At 38.6% G+C, this 15572-nt stretch overlaps 1 protein-coding gene across 29 annotated transcripts in view; it reads left to right on the top strand.

Moving 5' to 3' along the window:
- The first annotated feature begins 820 nt into the window (after positions 1-820).
- Positions 821-15572, top strand: part of LOC103938645 (disease resistance protein RUN1-like) — a 71593-nt gene continuing 56841 nt past the window's right edge. For 8 of the 29 annotated variants that reach the window (XM_048565184.1, XM_048565179.1, XM_048565178.1 and 5 more), the window contains exons 1-15: positions 821-1676; positions 2093-3200; positions 3465-3767; positions 3867-6701; positions 6761-6820; positions 6917-7009; positions 7112-7615; positions 7697-7828; positions 9413-10314; positions 10979-11083; positions 11194-11350; positions 11497-12045; positions 12395-12745; positions 13327-13502; positions 14700-14766. In XM_048565184.1, coding sequence (XP_048421141.1) covers positions 1045-1676; positions 2093-3200; positions 3465-3767; positions 3867-6476 — 4653 coding nt within the window. In that variant the 5' untranslated portion in view covers positions 821-1044 and the 3' untranslated portion in view covers positions 6477-6701; positions 6761-6820; positions 6917-7009; ... (7 more) ...; positions 13327-13502; positions 14700-14766. Of the gene's footprint in view, positions 1677-2092; positions 3201-3464; positions 3768-3866; positions 6702-6760; positions 6821-6916; positions 7010-7111; positions 7616-7696; positions 7829-9412; positions 10315-10909; positions 11084-11193; positions 11407-11496; positions 12046-12394; positions 12746-13326; positions 13503-14699; positions 14767-15572 lie in introns of all 29 variants that reach the window. The other 21 variants (XM_048565174.1, XM_048565198.1, XM_048565190.1 and 18 more) reach the window with 21 other exon arrangements.

Raw genomic sequence — 15572 nt, 5'->3', positions numbered from 1 at the left:
TTATTAACGATCTTCATTACGAGAATTTTAATTTTAATTTTTTTTATCACGAACTATCTTCTGAATACTCTATCACTATAAGAACTATTAATTCGATTTGACCATTTTAAAATACCACTCATTAGCCTCGTTTGCTTCTTATGTTCAAATATACTAATTTGGTCTCAACCTTAGAACACAAGCAAAACAGTGATATATAGCGAAAACGTAGATTATGCAAGTTCAAATCCAGTCAATATTTTTTTATTTCATAAGCAATTTGTGAAATTATAGTAGCTTTGTGGCTAAAAGCATATACATCAAAGATTTTAGAATTGTACCGTTAGTGTCGTGATCAGAATAGAAGCTAAACAATTATTAATCTCCCACTTTCAGCCCACAATGTCATTAAATATATGAGTAAATTGTAGTAATGATCTTTCAACTTTAATTAAATTGGAGCAATGATCCCTTAACTAAAAATTTATCACCATTTGTCCCTCAACTCATCAAAACGTGTAGCTATGGTCTGTTTCGTCAACTTTGTTAGAATTTTGTCAAAATGAGTTATGTTGGAAGGACTATTGCTATAATTGGGTTAAAGTTGAGGACCATTTCTCTAATTAGGTTAAAGTTGAGGGACTATTTCTCCAGTTGGATTAAAGTTGAGAGTCTATTGGTAATGAATTTTTAGTTGAGAGACTATAGTTGCATGTTTTGATGAGTTGAGGCTCCAATGGTAATAGAATTTTAATTGAGAGATCATTACTCCAATTAAGTTAAAATCGAGGAATTATTGCTACAATTTACTATTAAATATAGCACATATATGAGATGCTTACACTTAACTGGAGATATTTCCGATTAGCCTAACTCGCTCTTCATGTGAGGATGTGAAAACACATAAAAGCATAATTTCCTTTTCCCTTTTGCATTGGCTCATTGACTTGGTATCGATCATACTATTTTCTGGTGATCCAGTTCGTAGAGCAATTGAGTATTTCTGTCCTTACATTCCTCTTAGTCTTAGCTGCTCGATCATCTCCGTCCAAGTGCTATCGATTAATGGCTTCTTCTTCCTTCTTCCTTCTTCTTCTTCTTCTTCCTCTTCCTCTTCTTCTTCTTCTTCTTCTTCTTCTTTTCAGAGGGGAAGACACTCGCAGGGGCTTTGTCAGCCATCTCTACAAAGCTCTGCGTCAGAAACCAATCAACTCTTCTTCTTCTTCTTCTTCTTCTTCTGGCCTTCGTTGGAAATACGATGTGTTCATCAATTTCAGAGGGGAAGACACTCGCAGGGGCTTCGTCAGCCATCTTTACCGAGCTCTGCGTCAGAAACCAATCAACACCTTCATTGATTCCGAAAAGCTCAGAAAAGGCGACCGCATTTCCGAGCTCCTGACAGCGATTCAAGAGTCAAGGATTTCGATTGTAGTTTTCTCTCAAAACTATGCTTCCTCCACTTGGTGCTTGAAAGAACTCGTGCAAATCTTGGAATGCAACGATACCAAGAACCAGATTGTGCTCCCCATTTTCTACCAAGTTAATCCATCTGATGTTCGTAAACTCAAGGGAAGTTTCGCCGAAGCTTTTAATCAGCGTGAAGGCCATTCTAACGCCGACGTGGAAGAGGTGCGAAGCTGGAGGTCCGCCCTTACTCGAGCCACCAATTTATCTGGCTGGGATTCGCAAAACTATGAGTAATTTGCTTCCTAGTATTTTTTGAGATTTTTGTAACGTTTAGCTGTAATTTGATAAATATTTTGTTTTAAGTTTTAAATTTTAAATTTTTAGTTATTTAAAATTAATAGATGAAAACTTGTGATGGGGCTAGAATGGTATGAAATACTCAGTACAAGTTTTATGCGAAACAATCTAAAGACCCATTAAATCTCTATATGCAAGATCTAATTTTTAATTTTTGAGATTATTATATACCATGAAAGAAAAATTGGAAAACTCATTTAATAACTACTTTCAGCGAAACTAAAAATTCATGGCCAAAATTTTAAAACTCAAAACTTAGATTTAAAAAAATTGAAAACAAAATAATTATCAAAATGACGCATTAATTACTATTTGGTGGTGCTATTATAATATTTTTTAAATTTGACAGGGATGATGCAAAGCTTATTGAGGAAATTGTGGAAGATGTTTATAGGAAATTGATCCACATCTCATCAACATCTAGCAAAGCTAAAGGTTTGATTGGAATAGATTCGCACATGCATGAAATGCATTTATTACTATATCCTCCTGGAGTTGAAACGGATGATGTTCGCGTTGTTGGAATATGGGGTATGGGTGGTTTAGGCAAAACAACCATCGCTAGAGCTGTCCGTGATGAAATCGCTGGTCAATTTGAAACTTGTTGCTTTCTTGAAAATGTCAAGGAGGGTTTCGTGAAGCATGGCCAACTACATATGCAGACACAACTTCTCTCGAGTATCTCAAACAACAAGGTGGGGAGTTCCGATATTTTGGATAAAGGTTTCCAGATGATGTTAAATAGCCTAAGTCAGAGAAAGGTCCTTATTGTTATTGATGATGTGGACAAATTAGAACAAATTGAAGCTTTACTTGGAGAGCAACATTCTTCCTTTGGTGGTGGAAGTAGAATTATTATAACAACTAGAGATTTGCAATTACTAAGCATAACTGATGCGATATATAAGCCCAAGATTTTTAGTGATCCCGGAGCTCTAGAACTCTTTAGGCGGTACGCCTTCAGAACAAACGAACCCACTAGAGATTATGATGATCTCACGAGTCGTGCCGTAAAATATGCTCAAGGTCTACCTCTAGCACTCAAGGTCTTGGGAGCTTTTCTTGATAACAAAACTGTACGTGAGTGGAAAGATGTCTTAGAAAAATTAAAGGAAGTCCCGCAAAGGGGGATTAATGATGTGCTTAGAGCAAGCTTTGATGGACTAGATCATAAAGAGAAGAACATCTTTCTAGATATTGCATGTTTTTTAAAAGGAATGAAAGAAGAATATGCAACTGAAATCCTGGATAGTTGTGGTTTCTATCCTCATACTGGAATAAGAGTTCTAATCGATCGAGCTCTCATAACTGTCTCAGTGAATGGGAAACTGGAGATGCATGATTTACTAGAGGAAATGGGTCGGGAAATAGTTCGCCAACAATCTATCGAAGAGCCTGGGGGACGAAGTAGATTGTGGAATTATGAAGATGTTCATCATATGCTAACTCAAAAAACGGTGAGAAATCTTTTTCTTATGCAATGTTTAGAAGAAAGCTTCAACTTTTGACCAAAATTTATTTCTTAGGCCCGTTTGATAACAATTTTTGTTTTCAATTTTCAATTTTTAGTTTTCATTCTTTAATAATTGAAAGTTGAAAACAATTACCAAAGTTGAAAACTAAAAACAAAATGATTATTAAACTGCTCCTTAAGAAACAAGCATTAATTTCATAATGTAAACTAAGGTTCTCTGTTTTTTCCTTTACTTTGACTTGCATAGGCTACAAAAGCAGTTGAAAGCATAATCCTGGATTTGTCGTGCTCATATTGGGTATGCTTAAATGCTGAAGCTTTTGTTAGTATGACTCAACTAAGACTTCTCAAGATCAGTCATAAGGATTCCATTTTTAAACATGATTACTGCAAACAACACCTGATTGGGAACTTCAAGTTACTTGAGTTGAGGCATCTCTCATGGCTTAATTGCCCTCTTAAGTCTTTGGCATCCAACTTTCAATTCAAAAATCTTGTTGACCTTGATATGCAATATAGTCTCATTGACCGACTTTGGGAAGGAACCCAGGTACGTACAATCATCATTTACATGTATTTGTTTATTTTGCATGTTTGGGTTTTGAGATGTCTTATTAAGTAATGCATGTTTTCCTGAATGTTTTCACAGACGCTGGAAAAGGTGAAATTCATCAATTTAAGTTATTGCAAATACCTTAAGGAGACCCCAGACTTCACAAAGGTACCAAATCTTGAGAGGCTAATCCTTCAAAGTTGTATAAGTTTAGTTGAGGTTCACCCATCTATTTCGACTCTTACAAACCTTGTTTTATTGAATTTGAATGGGTGCAAAAAACTTAAGATTCTAGCCAGCAGCATTCGTATGCGCTCTCTTAAAACCCTTGATCTTTATGGTTGCTCAAACCTTGACAAGTTTCCTGAGATTTTAGAAGTTATGGAGGAAGTATTAGAACTTAATTTATCTGGTTCAAAAATTAAAGAATTGCCCTCATCAATTAATAATCTCACGGGGTTGGAGTATTTGTACCTAAAAGATTGTAAGGAACTTAAGAGTCTTCCAAGTAGCATTCGTATGAAATGTCTCAAAGCCCTTGATCTTTCTGGCTGCTTGAGTCTTGAGATGTTTCCAGAGATTTCAGAAGTTATGGAGGAACTATCATGGCTTAGTTTTTCCGAGTCAAAAATTAAAGAACTGCCCTTGTCAATTAATAATCTCACGGGGTTGGAGTATTTGTACATAAAAGATTGTGAGGAACTTAAGAGTCTTCCAAACAGCATTCGTATGAAATGTCTCAAAACCCTTGATCTTTCCGGCTGCTTGAGTCTTGAGAAGTTTCCAGATATTTCAGAAGTTATGGAGGAACTATCATGGCTTAGTTTGTCCGAGTCAAAAATTAAAGAACTGCCATCTTCAATTAATAATCTCACGGGGTTGGAGTATTTGTACATAAAAGATTGTAAGGAACTTAAGAGTCTTCCAAGCAGCATTCGTATGAAATGTCTCAAAAACCTTGATCTTTCCGGCTGCTCGAGTCTTGAGATGTTTTCAGAGACTTCAGAAGTTATGGAAGAACTATTATGGCTTGATTTGTCCGGGTCAAAAATTAAAGAACTGTCATCGTCAATTAATAATCTTACGGGGTTGATTTATTTGGTCCTAAAAGATTGTAAGGAACTTAAGAGTCTTCCAAGTAGTATTCATATGAAATCTCTCAAAGGCCTGTATCTTAATGGTTGCTCGAGTCTTGAGATGTTTCCAGAAATTTCAGAAGTTAAGGAGGAACTATTATGGCTTGATTTGTCTGGGTCAAAAATTAAAGAACTGCCCTCGTCAATTAATAATTACACAGGATTGAGGACATTGGACCTGAAAGATTGCAAGGAACTTAAGAGTCTTCCAACCAGCATTCGTATGAAATCTCTCAAAAGACTTAATCTTTCTGGCTGCTCGAGTCTTGAGATGGTTCCAGAGATTTCAGAATTGAAGGAACTATCACAGCTTAATTTGTCCGGGTCAAAAATTAAAGAACTACCATCGTCAATTAATAATAGCACGAGATTGGAGAAATTGGACCTGAAAGATTGCAAGGAACTTAAGAGTCTTCCAACCAGCATTCGTATGAAATCTCTTGAAAAACTTAATCTTTCTAGCTGCTCGAGTCTTGAGATGTTTTCAGAGATTTTAGAAGTGATGGAGGAACTTTCATGGCTTGATTTGTCCGGATCAAAAATTAAAGAACTGCCATCGTCAATTAATAATCTCACGGAGTTGGAGTATTTGGGCCTTAAAGATTGCAAGGAACTTAAGAGTCTTCCAATCAGCATTCTTATGCAATCTCTCAAAAAACTTGATCTTTCTGGCTGCTCGAGTCTTGAGATGTTTCCAGAGATTTCAGAAGTGATGAAGGAACTTTCATGGCTTGATTTGTCCAGATCAAAATTTAAAGAACTGCCATCGTCAATTAATAATCTCACGAAGTTGGAGTATTTGGGCCTTAAAGATTGCAAGGAACTTAAGAGTCTTCCAATCATCATTCGTATGCAATCTCTCAAAAAACTTAATCTTTCTGGCTGCTCGAGTCTTGAGATGTTTCCAGAGATTTCAGAAGTGATGGAGGAACTTTCATGGCTTAATTTGTCCGGATCAAAAATTAAAGAACTGCCATCGTCAATTAATAATCTCACGGAGTTGGAGTATTTGAGCCTTAAAGATTGCAAGGAACTTAAGAGTCTTCCAACCAGCGTTCATATGCAATCTCTCAAAAAACTTAATCTTTCTGGCTGCTCGAGTCTTGAGATGTTTCCAGAGATTTCAGAAGTTAAGAATGAACTATCATGGCTTAATTTGTCCGGATCAAAAATTAAAGAACTGCCATCGTCAATTAATAATCTCACAGAGTTGGAGTATTTGGGCCTTGAAGATTGCAAGGAACTTATAAATCTGCCAAGCAGCATTTGTCAACTTGAATCCCTATACTCTCTCTCTCTTTCTGGTTGCACAAAATTTGAGGTGTTTCCAAGCATTGAAGAAGATATGGAAGGATTAACGGTGCTTCACTTGGATGGAACATCTATCAAAGAGCTTTCCCCATCAATTGAACGGCTTCAGGGGCTTGAATACTTAAATCTGAGAAACTGCAAAAGCCTTGTACATCTTCCTGACACTCTCTGTAATTTGGCACACCTTGACGCTCTCAATCTATGTGGGTGCCCAAACCTTTCTCAATTACCCGTCAACTTTAGGATGCTTGTTGGATAATGCAGTAGAAAGAAATTGATAGTGGGGCATCCGTTACAGAGCCGTTGTGAAAGTTTGACGCGTGGACAACACTCACAAAATCGGCACACAGAGCTCGACCCAAACCCCCCAATTTCCAGGTAATAAACACATGGATACGAAGCTCTGTTTTGAAGCAATCAGTCGGTCACTACGCCACATGCGGCTGCCTTCAATTGCTTATTGTGATTATGTCGCGAGGGAGAGGTATATATCTCTACATGTGCTGCTTTTCTTTCTTATACTTTTGATTTGTGCTTGTGCAGAAACTGTGAAGATATTGCTATCTATGTCAATTCCCGTTGCTCCTCCAATTTGGATGAAAGGTACTTTGCTTTCCTTATATCTTAACTTTTCTATATCTGCAATTTCGTTGCAAATGAGTCTCCTCGTGGTCCTCCTGACGATCCTTACATTCTCAGCTCCTGATGCAACAGCCTCAGCAAGCGATCACTGCTATAATGTAGGAGATCTGTCTTCTTCGTCAACAAAGTTGGCCTCTTGAACAACCCCAGGTACCCTTATCTTCCTCACCGCCGATTGAATACAAATTCTTTAAATTCTGTAAATATTTTTAGAGGAAAACGCTAACGGTTTTAAGTTCTTGCTTATATAAGGTTTCAGTTACTTCTTCGACTAAGCAATTCAAAGCTGGAGAGAGCCTGTGTCGGAAGAAGCTTAAAGTTGTTGAAGTTGTGAAGTTCAGGGATGTTATCAGTAATGAATTTCACTTCCAGATGTATTGTGATGATCTTCCAGTCTGCGGGTACATCGGGAAAGTTGAAGATGAGAGTTGGGAAAAGGGACCAAGTATTATCTGTTCACATATTTGCTTTTTGATGTTCTTTACAATGGAAAAGAAATACATGCTTTTTGTGATCCAAATCATGTTATCGATATAACAGAAATTGATATTGATGTTGAGTTCACTTATTCGGTTAACTGGAAGGCCACCTCAACTCAGTTCCAGATCAGGATGGTCAAGTACTCAAAGGCTTCATTACTGCCAGTCTGCCAGAAAAGTCATTGGTTCTCATTCATTAATTCTATTTCATCATTTTGCTTTTGATGGGATTGCTTGCTTTGCTCATAGTGCGACGCCTCAAGAATGATATGGAAAAGTTAAACATTATTCACAATCCTGTCCTCCAACTACATTATGTTTTTACTTGGTCAGCCTAGTGTAATTAATCTTGTCGTAGGTTCTCAAACAGTGACGAAGAAGAAGACAAGGAGGTTGGCTGGAAATACATTCATGGTGGTGTTTTCAGAGATCCCCCAAACATGTCACTGTTTTGTGCTGTCTTGGGCGTGGGTACCCAACTGCTTGCCTTGTAAGCTAATTTATCATTCTTCAGTCACTTCTCTTCTTGTTTCATAGCTTTATGTTCTGTAGATAGCATGGTGACAGATATTTTACTCTGTTTTTAACTTTTAAGGGAACACCTATAGAACAGAGGGACATCAAAGCCTCTGTAAATGTTGAACACCTACACATAATATCATATACGTATAAGATGTAGGACAATAAGACTAGTTAGGCAGACAAGAAGATATTTGGACTCACTCCATCCTTTGGCATCCCCCAGAAGGTGCCTTGGAATCACTCCAAGGTTAATGTGCCTCACACACAAGCAGAAAATCCAAGATTTCTTGCCCCTTTTAGGCTAATCGGTACATGAATCTGGAAAGATCCACATTAATATACTTAGGAATTCTAAAGACTAATTTATGACACACTGCATTAATATTGCAACTTAAAGACAATGAACTTGCAGACCATGTGTATATTTGAAGCAATTCAACTTGCTCTGATCCCAGCTCCTTGTGTTTGGAATGAACTTCGGATTGCAGCGTTGTTGCCTGGAAGATTGTGATTTGTGACAGTGGTATTAGGCCCAGAGTGCAGGAGGGACAGATGGTGAAAGATGCAGGAGCCATTGGTATGATTTTGGCAAACACAGCTGCTAATGCAGAACAAATGTTTCTATTTTGACTCTTCATACAACTGTGACTAATGTTGGCTCTGCGGTTTCAAATTACCACACCGTAGTTTCGCAGTTCAAAGGTGCTTATGTGAAAGTCGAGCCTCAGACGTTTAACTTCACCAGAGCAAACCAAAAACTATCTTATAAGATCACCTTACCATGAAATCCCGGCAGGCGGTTCCGGAATTCGGAGGGTTGGTGTGGAAGGATGGAGTGCAAAGGGTGAGAAGCTCTGCTGTTGTAGTTTGGCTACCTCCACTGTGAATCATGCACTGGTGTTTTTTTTTTTTTTGCCCTTTTTGGCATGATTTAATTTCAATGTATGTTTACATTAATTATTAATGCTTTTTATTCCGTCCGAGCATTTCAGTCCTTGCAGTACATGAGGCTAGTCAATCATTGCTTACATGGTACTTTCTGCGATCAATCCCATGCATGCTAATGGCTGCTGCTGCTGCTGCTTCTTCGTCTTCATCCGACAGTCATTGGAAATACGATGTGTTCCTGAATTTTAGAGGACTCGAGGCTGCTGCTTCTTCGTCAGCCATCTCAACAAAGGTCTGGATCAGAAAGCAGTCAACACCTTAATCGAAGCCGAAGAGCTTCAAAAGGCAACGACCTTTCGGAGCTCCTGGCAGCTATTAGCGGCTCAGGCTTTCAATCCTAGTTTTTTTTTCGAAAACTATGCTTCTTCGACTTGGTGCTTGAAAGAACTTGCCCAGATAATGGAATGCGTGGATGCACACAAGCAGATACTGGTTCCTGTTTTATACGGAGTCGATCCATCCGATATTCGAAAACAGGAAGTTGTGCAGAAGTTTTGCACAAGCAGATACTGGTTCCTGTTTAAAAAAAAAAAATGCAGACTGTATGAGTGTCAACTTTTAACCTTTGTTTTAGTTTTAACTTTGACTTTTTTTAAATCTTCAGGCTGTTTATCTTATTTTTGCTACCATTTTTTGGTGTCCTATATCCGTATAATCGTGGAGCTTTGTTCACTTCTCTCGTCTTTATATGTACTACTTCAATCATCGGTGGGTACACTGCTGCTGCTTTCCACAATCAATTTTCAGTGACAGGATGGGTAATTTTCTTCGTCATATGGTTCTAGGATTAGTCTTTCTATCAGAGAGCTTTCCCCCTCGATTGAACGACTTCAGGGGCTTTAGTATTTAAATCTGAGAAACTGCAAAAGCCTTGTACATCTTCCCAACACTCTGTAATTTGGAACACCTTGTAGCTCTCAATCTCTGTGGGTGCACAAATCTTTCTCAATTACCTGTCAACTTTGAGGATTTAGTACGCTTGTGGGATAATGCAGTGGATTTTGATAATGGGCATACTGGCTTTTTCACCCGTGTAGTATGCTCCTAAACATCATCGGCATCCACTACAGAGATCCGTAGTGAAGGTTTGACACGTGTACAACACTCCCAAACATCATTGGCATCCACAACGGCTACACGCCATATCAGAGCTCCGTTTTGCCTGGGTCCCTCTCTGCCCCAACCCCCCAATTTCTAGGTAATCAAAATTCAAACCCAATTTTTGATCCGGAATTAAATTTCAATATCTGGGAAATTTTATTATCTGAAAAAGAAATAATTTTCGGGGGTTTTGGGTACACTCTGCTGATAAACACATGGATACGAAGCTTGGTTTTGATGTAATCAATCGGTCACTACGCCACGTGCAGCGGCTTTGGTGGAATTGGCATGGTCAGACGGCTAGGGTAGAAACTGTGCTTGTGCACAAGCTGTGAAGATACTGCTATGTCAATTCCTGTTGCTAACTTGCTAATGCCACCGGTGCTCCTCCAATTTGGGTGAAAGGTACTTTGCATTTCCTATTATCTTAACATTTCTACATCTGAATTTGTGTACATGACTATATTATTCTAGATTAGATTGCTTTTTTTGCATTAGTGGGGTATAATGATGGGTTTTTCAATCTAGTTGTATGCATCATCAGCACAATGTACATTCATCTGTAGCTTAGGTCGTTATAAAATTTTGAACACCTTTTCCTGTGAAGGAAATCAAAGAGAAATGAGCCTTCGCTGAGTGAAACCATGGTATTCAATACAGCAAACAAGACCTGCCACACAGCCTTTCTCGCTTGTTGGTTTTCTTAGCTAGTTAGCCAGTCTAGATTTCATGTGTCAGACTCACACATTTGTACTCTCCTTGACTCATCCCCAAATACTCAAAAGTCCCCTCAGCGACCAATGTCTGTCTCCCTCAGTCACTCACAATACCACCGAATAAATAAGTTGCCAAGACTCAATCCACTGCAAGCACACCTCAACACCCCAAACCCACCCTCACCATGAACTCCAAAGTTCCACTTTTACATTTTTGGAATTGAAGTGCAGGTCACTTCTTTGGAGTTGTTCTTTTATCTATTATTGTTTTGAAATGAATGAAGAGAGGAGGTTGATGCTGTATATTTGAAGCAATTCAACTTGCTCTGATCCCATCTCCTTGTGTTTGGGAGGAACTTCGGATTGCAGCGTTGTTGCCTGGAAGATAATGATTTGTGACAGTGGTATTAGGCCCAGAGTGCAGGAGGGACAGATGGTGAAAGATGCAGGAGCCATTGGTATGATTTTGGCAAACACAGCTGCTAATGCAGAACATATGTTTCTATTTTGACTCTTCATACAACTGTCACTAATGTTGGCTCTGCGGTTTCAAATTACCACGCCGTAGTTTCGCAGTTCAAAGGTGCTTATGTGAAAGTCGAGCCTCAGACGTTTAACTTCACCAGAGCAAACCAAAAACTATCTTATAAGATCACCTTACCATGAAATCCCGGCAGGCGGTTCCGGAATTCGGAGGGCTGGTGTGGAAGGATGGAGTGCAAAGGGTGAGAAGCTCTGCTGTTGTAGTTTGGCTACCTCCACTGTGAATCATGCACTGGTGGTTTTTTTTTTTGCCCTTTTTGGCATGATTTAATTTCAATGTATGTTTATATTAATTATTAATGCTTTTTATTCCGTCCGAGCATTTCAGTCCTTGCAGTACATGAGGCTAGTCAATCATTGCTTACATGGTACTTTCTGCGATCAATCCCATGCATGCTAATGGCTGCTGCTGCTGCTGCTTCTTCGTCTTCATACGACAGTCATTGGAAATACGATGTGTTCCTGAATTTTAGAGGACTCGAGGCTGCTGCTTCTTCGTCAGCCATCTCAACAAAGGTCTGGATCAGAAAGCAGTCAACACCTTCATCGAAGCCGAAGAGCTTCAAAAGGCAACGACCTTTCGAAGCTCCTGGCAGCTATTAGCGGCTCAGGCTTTCGATCCTAGTTTTTTTTTTCGAAAACTATGCTTCTTCGACGTGGTGCTTGAAAGAACTTGCCCAGATAATGGAATGCGTGGATGCACACAAGCAGATAGTGGTTCCTGTTTTATACGGCGTCGATCCATCCGATATTCGAAAACAGGAAGTTTTGCAGAAGCTTTTGCCTAAACATAAACGTCATTCTAACGCTGGCGTGAAGGAGGTGCAGGGCTGGAGGTCCGCTACCATTTATCCGGTTGGGATTCGCAAAATTATAAGTAAGTTTAATTTTTTTTTCACATGCACTTGCTGTTAAAGTATTTTAACCGTACAAATATCATAACTTGAAAGTGTTCATTTTCTTAATCAAGATTAGCTGGAGATTGTTAATTACCCATATGTATCGAATAAATCCACGATTTTGGTCACTGCTAACATCCTTAAATTTAAATGGCTAAATGTTCACCAATTTGGCCATATATATGCTCATGAACACGAACAATTCAGATTATGAAATTTGTGCGGCTAAAGTATGTTAATTGCAATTTGCAAGCAAGTGAACATGCATTCCTTTGACTCTTTTGGGCTTGTTATAAAACTCAGTTTGATAATTCTAAAACTTCACAGGGATGATGCCAATTTGAAGCTTTGACTCTTTTATGATGAAATCGCTTGTCAATTTGAAGCTTGCTGCTTTCCCAAAAATGTCAACGAAGGCTTCTCGGATAATGGTGCTGTACATCGCTTCAGATAACCACTCCTCTGCTAGGCAGCGTTTGGAATGGCCGAGAGCGGACCTTTTTGGGAGCGACGACCCCAACAGTTTGGAAGATATCTTGAGAAAAGGTTTTAGCACCGGTGAATGCATGCAGGAACTGCTTAACGTAAAATGCGGAGTTTTCATTGTTCTTGATGATGTTGAAAAATTATCCCAAATTGAAGGCTTACTTGGAAAGCAGCATTCAATTTGGGTGAAAGGTACTTTGCATTTCCTTTAATCTTAATTCTTCCATATCTGCAAATAACAGTGGTTGAGCCCTCTGGATTGTGTAAATGACTATATTAGTCTAGATTAGATTTCTTTTTTGGCGTAACTGGGGTATAATGACGGTATTTTCAATTGCTTGTCGTATTCATCAACACATTCTGCGTAGGAAATCACAGAGAAATGAAACCATGGTATTCAATACAACGAACAAGAGCTGCTATACAACCTTTTAAGTTTTACAGAGCATTGCATAGTTGACATCCATCTCGCCTTTAACAAATACAATCGAAAACTAACTCCTGAAACTGTTAAAGTTTCCCAATATGTGGACGGATTACTTCGCACATGTTTTGTTGTTATTGCTTCCCTTTATGTTTTTCGGCCATGCTTTGTGCGTCATTGGTAGTGATGCCAGTTTTAGTTGCATGCTCACATAAACTCTGCCAAAAATACACAGAATTTCAAGATTTTAAATCCCTTTGTGCACCATTTGTTCTGCTAACGAGTTTCATCTTTAAGTTCTTTTGTTGGAAAATTTTGATCTTGAAGTCTGGCACACGTTCTTTTGCAGGGAAGGTGTATGAGATTGGATCATCTGGAATTAGCAGTCTATAAAGGCACAACAAGAGGAGGAATAAATAAGAGCCTCAATGATTTCATCTCCCTCTTCGGAAGGATGTCCCTTGTACCAACTAATGCTAAAGCTGCAGAGTAGACACTAGAATCAAATGGTTCTGGTAGTTTCAGGTTAGATTTATATATTTCTAGTATCTGTATATATACTGCTTGGAGAAGGACGTTATAGCTAATAGGATGTTAGGAACATGATGATACTCCTGAACCATAATCCACATTTGTTTACTGACCAATGACAGAGAACACAAATTGATAAAAGTATATTAACTTAGCAGACACAAATTAATACAATCATAAATAACTCAACAAGTGCCCAATACATACGAGTAAGTAAATAGTGACCAGGTACCAGTCTCAGGATGAACGATGAAGAAAGAAATACCTGAAAAAGCAAAAACCAAAATAGAAGAGCTCTCAAAATACACAAATCAACTCAAAACTCAGAAAGAGTAAAAAATTCCTCTGTGTTAATGTTGAAATGACTATATTAGCCTAGATTAGATTGCTTTTTTTTTTTTTTGTGTAAGTGGGGTATAATGGCTGATTTTTCGTTTGCTTGTAGTATGCATCATCAGCAGACTCTGCATTTATCAGTAGCTTAGGTAGTTAAAAAATTTTAAGCACCTTTTCCTGTGAAGGAAATCAAAGAGAAATGAAGTCTTTGTCGCTGAGTGAAACCATGATATTCAATACAACGAACAAAAGCTGCTACTTAGTCTTTCTCGCTTATTGGATTTCTTAGCCAGTTAGCCGGTCTAGATTTCATGTCACACTCACAAATCTGTCTAGCCAATTTCTCCAGTTATTGGTAGGGAACATATTAACAAAGCTTGACTGACTCTCTTCAACTCCTCCCCCCCAAATACTCAAAGTCGCCTCAGCAACCATTGTCTGTCTCTTGCAATTCCACCGAATGAATATGTTCCCATGACTACAAGGCCCCGAGCACACCCCAACAACACAAACCCACCCTCACCATCAACCACCACAAAAACACCCACCATTAAAGTTATCAAAATTTCCCCAGTTTCGCTTTTACTTTTTTGGAATGGAAGTGCAGTTCACTTCTATGGAGTTGTTCTTTTATCTATTATTGGAATTGACGATGATGTAATTGCCCCTTCTCCCACATTGGATTTTTCTTTCACCGTCTGGCAATCTGCGTCAAATGCCATTTGGATGCATACACTTCTCATAAAACTGCATTCTTTCATAGGAATACATTTACTATCTATCTTTTCGTTTGGGTTTGCAGGTTCAATTGCTTATGTGCTGCTTTTCTTATACGTTTGATTTGTGCTTGTGCAGAAACTGTGAAAATATCCGTCATTTCTCACTGCTAATGCCACCGGTGCTCCTCCAATTTGGGTGAAAGGTAGCTTGCTTTTCCTTATCTTAACATTTCTATATCTGCAAATTACAGTGAATAATGCCCTCCGATTTTGTATTAATGTCCAAATGACTATATTAGTCTAGATTAGATTCCTTTTGAAGCATAAGTGGCGTATAATGATGGGCTTTTCAATTGCTTGTCATCTGCATCATTAGCACGCTCTGCATTCATCGGTAGCTTAGGTAGTTATAAACTTTAAGCACCTTTTCCTGTGAAGGAAATCAAAGAGAAATAAAGCCTTTCTCGCTGAGTGAAACCATGGTATTCAATACAACAAACAAGAGCTGCTACGCAGCCTTTCTCGCTTATTGGATTTCTTCGCCATTCAGCCAGTCTAGATTTCATATATTACACCACACCTCTGTCTAGCCAATTTCTCCATTTATTGGTAGAGGACATATGTTAACAAAGCTTTGCCTGACTCTCCTAGATTTCTCCCAAAATTCTCAAAGTCCCCTCAGCTACCAATGTCTGTCTCTCTCAGTCACTCACAATTCCACTGAATAAGTTGCCACTACTCAATCCACTGCGAGCACACCCCAAAACCCCAACCCCCCCAACCAACACCATGAACTCCAAAGTTTCACTTTTACTTTCGGAATTGTAGTGCAGTTCACTTCTTTGGAGTTGTCCTTTTATCTATTATTGTTTTGAATTGAATGAAGAGAGGAGGTTGATAGTGTATATGGGAAGCAATTCAACTTGCCCGGATCCCAGCTTCTTGTGTTTGGAAGGAACTTTGGATTGCAGCGTTGTTACCGGGAAGAATTGTGATTTGTGACAGTGGT

Source organism: the organism of the source record quoted next, unplaced genomic scaffold (assembly GCF_019419815.1).
Source record: "Pyrus x bretschneideri cultivar Hongxiangsu unplaced genomic scaffold, Pyrus_bretschneideri_v1 Contig4, whole genome shotgun sequence".
In the NCBI taxonomy this organism is placed as follows: Eukaryota; Viridiplantae; Streptophyta; class Magnoliopsida; order Rosales; family Rosaceae; genus Pyrus; species Pyrus x bretschneideri.
This window is presented reverse-complemented; position numbering and strand designations above follow the sequence as displayed.